The sequence below is a fragment of the Kryptolebias marmoratus genome, linkage group LG15 (genome assembly GCF_001649575.2).
Source record: "Kryptolebias marmoratus isolate JLee-2015 linkage group LG15, ASM164957v2, whole genome shotgun sequence".
In the NCBI taxonomy this organism is placed as follows: Eukaryota; Metazoa; Chordata; class Actinopteri; order Cyprinodontiformes; family Rivulidae; genus Kryptolebias; species Kryptolebias marmoratus.
In genome coordinates, this window is record NC_051444.1 from 22,666,814 (window position 1) to 22,677,370 (window position 10,557).

General features: G+C 39.4%; 1 protein-coding gene across 1 annotated transcript; it reads right to left on the reverse strand.

Moving 5' to 3' along the window:
- Positions 1-7,851: 7,851 nt before the first annotated feature.
- Positions 7,852-9,045, reverse strand: gjd6 (gap junction protein delta 6). The gene is made up of 2 exons (XM_025006684.1): positions 8,720-9,045; positions 7,852-8,659 (listed from the first exon to the last, which is right to left on the reverse strand). Exons 1-2 carry the CDS (start codon positions 9,043-9,045, stop codon positions 7,852-7,854), a joined length of 1,134 nt encoding a protein of 377 aa, XP_024862452.1.
- Positions 9,046-10,557: the final 1,512 nt, after the last annotated feature.

The window sequence follows — 10,557 nt, forward strand, 5'->3', positions numbered from 1 at the left end:
CGAACACCCCCCACCCCTCACCCTCCCACACACACACGTAAATAAGAGATAATAGTCAGCATACTCTTCCAGAAAATGATATGCCAAATGACAAAATTGAGCTTTTTCCTATGTGTCAAGTGGTTTTTTATAGTTTTTTCCTAATAATAGACATTTCTGATCAGAGAAGAGTCCATAGTTCTATATTTTACTGCAAAGATGTCCTGCTGGAAGCATTGCGTTTTTTCCTATTCTGCTGAACTGGAGTCAGGTAACGTATTTTCAGGTGCTAGTTTCCTCTTCTTTTCTGCTCGGAAACGTTTGTGGGGTTATAACAGAGAGTGCAGGATCACTGTTACGTCAAATGATCTGTCCTGTGGGAAGCATATGCGTCTTTGTCAGACATCATTATGGTTTTCATGATGATGTCTATTTTTATAATCTCTTTAAGATGTTTAGCACTTGTGCAAACCCAAGGCTTGCACACTCCCATCCCAATGCTCTACTGTCAGGACAGGATTTTTGCTGGACAGGTTACTACAAAACAAATTTAATTATCTGATCTTAAATTGCGTTCCTGACATTTACCAAGTTTTTTTGCTTTGGTATTAGCTGCCACATAGATAAAATATGAAGAAATAACTTTTTATCATTTTGAATTTGAATGTTCTTGGCTGAAATTCAGAGCCTAAAAGAAAAATATTGAGAGTGACACCTTTAGTATAAGTGTTATGAATAAAAAAATCATGGTTTCATTAAAAAAATTCTGTTTGCAAAAAGATTACACGTGGTCTCTATTGACCTTATTCTTCACTTAAACCAGGACTCTTCCATATTGCAGAGGATGTAAAATATGTTTCTGGTGTTAGCATCAAGGCCATTAATTTCTATGAAGCCATTAGCTTTGTCATCTGTAAATTTGCCAAAAATAAAATAAAATACAGATCAGACATCCTTCCAAAAGCATTAACCATGAATTGTACAACATATTCAGAGAAAGGATGCAGCAGTATTTAGTAGATGAGAAAAAAGTTTGAAGTATTTTAAAGGTCACGATCGGATGATGTCTAACAGCTATGGAGCCCCGTTTGTTTCACTAAAAACTTTACACTTCAACAATCTGCCACATTGGTGAGCTGTTTTATTGTTAGTACATTTTATTGATGGAAAATTAACAGACCCACAGACTTCTGAAAGATTTCTGTGCTGCGAGTTTACGCCACAGGAGAGGTGAGTTGTTTCTTCTGGTTCATTCATATCTAAGACACTAGCAGCTGGGGCACTTTATTTAGTTTGAAATATTTGCTGCATAAAAAGAGTAATAACTCAGATCATTACAACTATACATTACAGATCAGTAAGTTTCAAACTCACCATTAAAGCAGCTGATCAGGACGGCCGACGCTGTGGAGCATTTAGCATTTAGTTCTGTCTCTTGCACGCTTTAAAAACACAACACCAAAAATACCATCCTGCTTTAATCTTCTTGATTAATAAAGTCTTACCACCGTGGATGTAATTATGTGTTTCTAGTTTTCTGCTGTTTCACTGCATAAAAAAAGCATTAAATATAAAATATGATGAGTAAAGCTGTTTATCATTGGAAACACCCCCTGCTGTGGAAGAAGACAGAGCGTTTTTGGAGGGTTTCTGGTCTTAAAATTCTCTGACGGGTTTGCAGACGTGTCTGCTTACAGAACAGTACTGATTAGTGACAAGAAATGAAATCGTCACAACCAGATATTTATGTTTTTAAGCTGTTTTTCATTATTAAGGCTTTGACATGATGAGGCCACAGTGTAATAATAAATGCTAAGGTGGTTTTCATGAGTAATCCTCCCACTAACTTATGACTGATAGGTGTAGGATCCTAATACCAACTGATTGTTGCAGCCTGATTTTTTAGAAATTTGGTTTATTTTTCTTCACAACTTTGTGTGTCTGTCAAAGACGCAAACACAAAACCTAAAATGCTCTTCCTAATCTGCAAAAACCAGAAGGAGCAAAATTAGCAGAACAACACACAAGGTCAGGTCTAACTTTTAGGTTCTAAAACTGTTCAGACATGATTTAATAGGCTACAGGTGTGAAGGTTGTGATGAGGTGGTCCTGAATGTGCAGGTAAGAAGGAAAGCAGTCAGCAGGCAGGTATTAGGCAAAGGTTTTAATTTAAAAATAAAAAAAGCAGGCAGGTGGACAAAAAAACAAAAAACAAAAGACTAACAAACACTGGGCAAAAAATAAAATGCAGATCTTACAAAAAGACATGAGGATCTGACAGTGATAAAGAAAAAAAAACATGGAGCTTATTTAGACTGGGTTGGATCATTGGGGAGTGAGAACAGGTGGGTTAATGAGCAGCTGAACAATAAGTGTTGTATGGGACAGTATACAGAGGAAACTAGGTAACAATGACTGGGGACATGAAAATACAAACACCTGACTAAATTGTTAACAGAAAAAACAATGAAAATCAAGACCCAGAGGCAACATTACAATACATCACAGAAACCCCAAAACCATGATAATCTTTGCTTTTCCTAATTACATATGAAAAAAAAAATTATGTCCTAAAGAGTAAAATATAAAGTGATTCACTTTTTTTCTTAACATGAAACCTTAATGACAGAACAAAACAGTGACGTGAAGAATTACTTAAATTAAGTCAACCTTGAATTAACCCTTTCCACGCCACGCCACCAGGCAAAACAAGCAAAATACACAGAAAAAGACACAAAATCAGCTCATAAACCACACACAGACATCATGGAGCAACAGAGCACACCCTTATTTTATTTATGAAGGAAAAAAAAAACGTCAGTGGGTGAGAGGTGGTGTACACCCTGAACAGATCACCAGGCCACACAGAGACACACAAGACAAAACAGGCAAACATTCACCCCCCAAGGGCAATTTAGAACCACCCATTAACCTAACATGTTTTTGGACTGTGGAAGGAAACCAGAGAAACCCCATGCATGTACAAGGAGAATGTGCAAACTTCACAAAGAAAGGCCGCTACTAAGATTAAAGCCTGCTACCCTCTTGCTGTGAGGCTGTAGTAGTTACCAGCTGCATCACTGTGCAAACTTGAATTAAATAAAAAATGGGATAAATAGAATTTCATTTGTTGCACAAAAACATGGAATTACAAAAATAGTGTTGTCAGGAAGGGTTAAAGTTTTCATTGGTGAATAATGGAATATTCTACACTACCCCTAAAAAAAGAAAAGAAAAAACCCTCTCACAGTTACTGAAGAGGTGAATTAATCATTGTACTACTTCTAGGTGAGGTTAAAGGACATGGATATAAATGGATCAGGGACAGTGAAAGTATCTCTGGGCCTACATTAAAAAAGCGAGGAGGATAAGTCTGTTACGCAACAGTCCTGGGCATCACACTATTATAAAGGGCTGAAAGCCTTGCATAACTCAACAATTCAACCTACCATCACATTTACTGTACATTAGTGAGACTGCAAAGTTGCTCTTTATCACTTAGGGACCTTAAAAAAAATGCGCTGACAAGTGGCCCCCATCATTTTTATTTGGCACCATGTAGAAATCTAGTACCACTCAGAGAGAGCGTAATGTGCGAGTTCAGTCACTCCTGTGTGCTGTATGTAGGCGACAAAGTTCAGCAGAGAAACTGCGGAACCGTGGTCCATCTTTACAGATCGACCACTCACTTCCTCCACAGAGATGCATCTGTATTTGGATTACCGCTAATATTTCAGGCCTATTTTTATGGCACGGCAAAGAAAAGCAGCTGTTGAGAAAAATGTGAAAAAGCAACATAAAATGACATTTTCTGGAACCAGTTGATGAATTAGTGTTGAAATAAACATGGTGTGTGTATGACACAGAAGGTAGTGGAGGGAAAATACCATAAAATCCTAACTTAACTATCATAAAAACGATCTTGATCTTCCTTTTAACCATCCCACATTCATTAAACTGAGGTTGATATGTATAAGATGCCTATACCATTTTAAAAAGTTACCATAAATTTGTCCAATTCTGCCAGACTTATATGGCAGAAAAAATAAATTTTTGTAATATCAACTTATATTCTGCAAACCAATTACTTTGCATCTGGCATTCTACATGGAAATCTTCTGTTTTGTTCTTTTTTCTCATGAGAGTCCTAAAGTAAATGGTGGAATCCTCAAATGAGCAGCATATTTGCAAAAACTATAAATGACAAATTATATATATTTTTATAAAGAGGTTCAAAGTGCAATGTACCTCTACTGAGAACTTCAGAGATGCAGAAGAAAATGTACTGCTTTTCATATTATTCTCCTCCTAGAGGATCCCAAGGTGTTCTGAAGACCAACAGGATATACTATATATTTCCTCTAGTGAGATCTGGGTCTGCTCAGGGGATCCTCCCAGTGAGACAAGCCCAGAAAGCCACCAGAGGGAGGCTCCAGGAGGCATCCTGATCAGACTCCTTTTGGTGCAGAGGAGCAGCGGCTAATAACCTTTTTCATTGGAATGTGGATGATTTAACTTCTATAATTATTTGACTTGACATATAAATGTGGAAAACATCTATTTATTGGAGAGAGAAAAACAGTCTACATGAATTAAAGCTCCATACTAAAGAGTTTAGCTGAACTATGATATTATCAAGTACACTTCCATTCCAACTGCACTGCTTATTGCATACTTAGCATACTAGGTATTAAACCTTTTGTTTTCCCTGTGGTTGCCATGGTGATCGGGGTATCACAGCTCCATTGATGTCTTTATTTTTTGCACTTGTGAATGAGCTTAACTCAGGGTGAAGATACTCAGAGTTGATTGGACACACTGAAACCATCCGTTCTGAAACTGAAAACTCAAAGTTCCCTGCTTTGAGTGAGTCAGCTCAGAGTGATTTCATTTGACTTCGTTTTATTTCACTGCCTCACCTTTTGAAATAATGAAGTGCATGAAGTGGATACATTTGCTAGTATTTAGCATTTCATCATGTCGTGTTTCCAGTCCTTGATATTTGAAGGAAGAGGTATGATTAAACTATCGCATTTGGGAAGTAAATGGTAACGTTCCCTCACGTTTTCAGCCATAAACTCTCTGAAAAATGCATAAAGCATAGGTAGCAGGAATAAAGTATATAGATGGTGATAATGTACTGGTTTACCAACTGTGTATTTAAAAGACAAAAAGAAAGAAAAGAACTTTGATCCATTTCTTACCACTCTTGTCTCAAATTCCTTTATGGTAAATTATCTAAGTATGTACAGCAGCGAAGCTTCTTTGTCTGTTGTTCTTGGCACCTCCTTTTTAAGTGGAAGTACACAAAGGCAGAGCGGTCAGAAAAACCTGCACTGTGTACACTTGAAGCATGGCGGACTCTGGAAATGACAAAATTTAAGTCACAAAAGCTAGAGCGGATGCAGAACCATGAACACATGTTTAAAGATAAAGGGTCACCTGGTGCGTTGAATTGCGATGTGTTGATCAGGCTTTCATATGTGAAATAGACAGTTGTTGTGATGTTCTTCATAACAAATACTTCCAAATGTGTTTCAAATGGGTTTTTTTGTCCAAATATGTAAAAAGAAAGGTAAAAATTTCAGTTTTTCCAGCATTACTTTGGTATACAAAACCTTAAATTATCTCTTTTTATTAGCAAAGTGATGAGCATGTGGAGTTTTAGTCATTGCAATCTTAAGGGTGTCACATTTTTATTTTTATTTTTGCGACAGTGTGCAGCACCTGGGAAGCAGCGCGTACTTGCATGCATCTGTGAGAATTTCTAACACCCAACCCACCCCCACGCCGCCCTCCTTTCATGTTTCAGAGAGTGGGGTCTTTCTGGGGCACTGACACCGGATCCTACATCTCGGCCCTGGAATGGGGATGTAAGGCAGCGAGAAGGGAGAAAGAATGAATTGTCCACAGGTGTTTAGGGGAGCCGAGGAATGAGTGGGGGTATCACTGCCCAGCACAGTAGCCAGATGGACAGCAGATGACTTGTTCTCCTAAATACTACATAAAATGTGTGCGGAAGAGCAGGACTAAAAGAATAAAGGAGACAAGCAGGAGGTTGACTGAAGTGAAAGTTTTAATTTTACAGTGAACTGTTTTGTTTGCTTGTTTAAAGCATGTTTATAATGTAATTTTCTTGTGCCCTAACATGTCCTGTCATGAACCATTTTGGCTACAGTTTCCCAATTTCCATTTCTTTTTAAATGATGACGGGTGTTTCTGTGTACTTTTTTTCATTTTCTATTCTGTGACATTTAATACGGGAGCTACATTTTAAAGATTACAATCTTAAATGATCTTACAACCATTATCCTAACATTGTAATACTCTTTTGAATCTTTGCACATCAGCGAAAACCTACTTGCACTGATTCCTCAAATTTACCACAATGGAAACACCACAACATCCTCAACAACAGCTGTTAGTCTGCCACCTGCTGCCAGAAACAACACATACACTGGTTCAGGTCTCCTCCCCTCTGCAGGCCTGCACTGCCCTCTGATGGTGCAGAAAGGCAACCTTTTTTCTTTTTCTTTTCAAGTTTTCTTTTACAGGTGTTCCTTTACAGGAAATGAATGCTTCTTCAAACAATAGTTTGAAGAAGCATTCATTTCAGCAGTTGAAGCACCATGGGTATATCTATGTCTTTAAACTTTTTAGACTGGACATCAAAAACGCAAGTAAAATTTTAGAAACCCTAAGAGATTTGAGCGCTCAAAAACGGACTTTGACTCAGGCATGAGTTGAGCTTCTCAGAGATGTGGTCTGTTCATAATCAGTGTTTGAAATGATTAGGCAACTACGTGTATTCCTTGTCCCAGTAAAACAAAAACAACTGGACTTCTATTCTGTAGCTGAAGACGTTTCACTTTTCATCAGCTACAGAATAGAAGTCCAGTTGTTTTGGGGGGGGGTTTACCCTTTTTTTGGATTAACCATGTTTTCACCAGCACTTGTCCCAGTAATCTCAGCCGTGACCTCTAAGCAATTGTCCTGGATTCTGGAAATAAAAGCAATGGATGCTCTTGAAGCAGGAGGTTTTAGGAAGAAAGAATTAACTATGTTTCAGTCATTGAAAAAAAGAAGTTAAAACCCTTACAATCATATTGTTGTTTGAAAGACCATAAATTGCTTATAGAAAAGCTAATTAAACTATAAAAAAATGTTCTGCATCAATAAAAACAAATTTGCTAATTAATGAAGTGAACATAACTTTTTTGTCACATGGATGAAAACAAATGCAATTTGTAGTGCAAAAATCAGGTCAAACTTTAAAATAAATCATTAGAGGGCTTAGAACATGCTTTGGGCTTGTGTTGCAGACAATGACACAGGAAACATTTTCTTTGCAGGCAGAAAACACCTGCAAATCTTATTAGACATATCACAGTATAAGATGAAGATAAAATGATCCCAAACACATCTTAAAACAATTAACTGACTCCCTAAAGAAGGATAAAGAGGATTTTCGTGATCCTCACAGCTCCTTGATGCACACATTATCAAAGGTTTGCTGATAGACCTAAAAGGAGCAGTATAGACAGCCCAGAGTAGCTCACATACGTCCAAGGCTTCCTTGAAGTTAGTGAACATATCCCAAATGAGAGCTACAAATGAACAAAAGCCTGAAAGGTTACATTTTTTGTCATGATAATTACTGAAGGAAAAATTACGCAAGCATTTAAAATTATGCTGTTCATGTTTTATTGTTTTGTAACAGTAAAGAATGCACATAAGAAGAGATGTCACAGTTAATAAATACATTTTATTGAACATATCTGGAAAGCGAGTCACTGTACCATAGTAGCAGATTTTTTTTTGGTTAACTTTGCACACAACAACGATAGTGACACGTTTTTTTTCCTCTTCAGTTTAGATCCAGACCTCAGCACTCCTCTGTTTGGATCCTCCGATCTCCTTCTCACTTTTTAAAAGCTGCCTCTCTCTTTTATGTGAGTTATGTTTCTTCGGTTTTCCTAGTCTAGTCTTTCCAACATCCACAAACTCCTTCACACCATCAGAGTTTGGTGCACAGGTCCAACGGGGCTGCTGACCCACCATCAGGTCCAGACTTGGCAAGGAGGTGGTGCTGGTCACTTCCCTAAAGCCAAAAGAAGACATAAGGGAGGGGCTGTCGGATGGGAAAGGTTTATACCTTCTTTGCATACCTGGATGACTTCTCCAAGCTGCCTTCTGCCTTAGCTTCACTGCTTGACGAATCTTCTTCCAGCCCAGATGGTTTAGTTCAAGCAGGTTCAGCAAGATACAGAAAACCCCTACACAGAACATGAAGAGCAGGAAGATAGTCTTCTCTGTGGGCCGGGACACATAGCAGTCCACTGGCTGGCTGCAAGGGGACGAGGTACAAAGAAAATGGACAGGCACCTTGAAGCCGAACAGCTTCCACTGGGCCAGAACAAAGCCAACCTCCAAGACAGCACGCAAACACACATGGAAAACGTAACATTTGGACAGAACTCCACCAGACACCACAGCACTCTCCTCCCTGAAGGTGCAAACCTGAGCTTGATTCAAGGACACTGTGTTTTGGGGTTCTCCTCTCTGGAAGCTCTGGGCAGTGATACCCTCCATCACATCTGCTAAGCTGTGACCTAGATGTTTATGAGAGCGGATAGAGCAGCTGTCTGAGTCACAGCTCAGATCGTATGGTTCGTGTTTGCTGTTTTGCCTTGCGTCAGGACCTTCCTGCTTGTGGATATTCTCTGCTCCTTTCCCCAACTTCTGGGTGGTGTGAGGCTGCTTGGACAGGTTGTGCCATGTGTAAATGATGAAACAAAGCGACGGCGTGGAGACACTTATGATGTGGAAAACCCAAAAGCGAGGCTGTGAGATCGGCGCGAATGCGTCATAGCAAACTGTGGAGCATCCTGGCTGCAGTGTGTTGCACACAAACATCTCTTGCTCATCGGTGTACACATCCTCAGTCGCCACAGCAACAATAAGCAGCCGAAATATGACCATGACGGTGAGCCACAGGCGTCCGATCATGGTGGAGTGATGGTGGACGGCGTCGAGGAGACGTTTGAGCAGAGTCCACTCCGTCATGGTGACCTGTGGCTGCCGGCTGCCTTGAAGAGGGAAGAGCTGCCTGAAAAGGAACAGCTCGCTTTGAAACACTTCACGACTCCTTCCGAACTCCGACGCTTTAGAGTTGCAACACCTTGTAGAATGATCTGTGCCCTACAAGTCAGCCTGATCCATAAAACCTTTCCCCTTTTTGTTTTTTTCCTTGTCACATTTGTTGTTCTTTCAAAAGTTCATTTTTCAAAGCAGTGATCCTCTTCAAAAATCTGTAGTAAGCTTCTTCCTTTCTGGAACATTTGCCAGCCCCTCCAGCTGCCTTGAGAGTGGTGAATTGGTGCAAGAGAGCCATCGGTCTTTCATAGAGAAGGGTGTCCACTTTACATGAGTCACTTGGCACACTCAAGCCACTCTTGTACTGAGGATGCCTTTTAAAACCAAGAGACATCCCCCTTCCTTTATAAATGGAGCCGCTGATAGTGCATGGAGATAAAGCATTCTTCACAGATTAGTCCTCTGAAAGTTAAGGACTCATTCTCTAATGGTTAGACACATTATTATAAAAACCAGAACAGAAGTGCATACCAATTGGCAGATTATGGGCAACTCTTGTCACACAGTAAACATTTGTGTCATGAAATGCGAGTTAGTAAAATCTTTCTAACGAGGACAGAAGAGAAAAAGACCAACAAAGAAAACAACATTGTCTCGAGTTGCTCTAGAGCCTGGCAAGGATTTCTGTTTCGTGGACTGTTTTGACCACTTGTCTCAAGCCACTTGCCAGTGTTGTTATCTGTGTTTTAAAAAAAGCTCACTGAAAGGCCTGCTAGGCTCAAATCATTGAGTCCCCTAGATAAAATACTCAGTGGCCGCTTTACTTACTTCAAATACTTCTCACAGGCATAGGTGCCTGATCAGTGGAGCAACTGCATTATGAGGCTAAATGTATAACAAAATGTATGAGCTGGGGTTTGAGAGGACAGGACAGAGACACGAGCAAACAAAGACTGGCTGGTCTAGGTGCAGTTTCTGTAGAAAGAAAGACAAAGAAAAACACATGTTAGTGATAGAAATAATTACAAATACAATAATTGTCCTCCAGAAGTCTACGTCTATAGCAGCATAACTAAGGGATAGCTCAGGAAACCCAAGCCAGTCTTAAAGCAGACAGAAACAGACAGAACTGGACGTTGGTTCCACCAGAGAGGAGCCTGATAATTGAAAGCTCTGCCTCCTGTTCTACTTTTAAAAACTCTAGGAACCACAAGTAAACCTACAGTCTAAGAACAAATGGCTATGTCTGGAAAATATGGAACAATAAGATCTTTAATATTAAATGGAGCTTGGTTTTTGAGAGCTTTGTATGTTAGATGTAAGATTTTAAAATCTCTTCTGAAGTGGACAGGGAGCTAATGGAGAGAAGATAAAACTGGAGAAATATGATCTCTCCTCCTAATTCCCATCAGAACTCTGGCAGCAACATGTTGGATCAACTGAAAACATTTTAGAGAGTGATTTGGACACCCGGATAATAAA

Coding starts and splice junctions, on each gene's coding strand:
- gjd6 (XM_025006684.1), bottom strand. CDS start 9,045: ATGACGGAGTGGACTCTGCTCAAACGTCTCCTCGACGCCGTCCACCAT. Junction 8,660..8,719: donor CAGCCTCACACCACCCAGAA/GTTGGGGAAAGG, acceptor AAGGCAAAACAG/CAAACACGAACCATACGATC.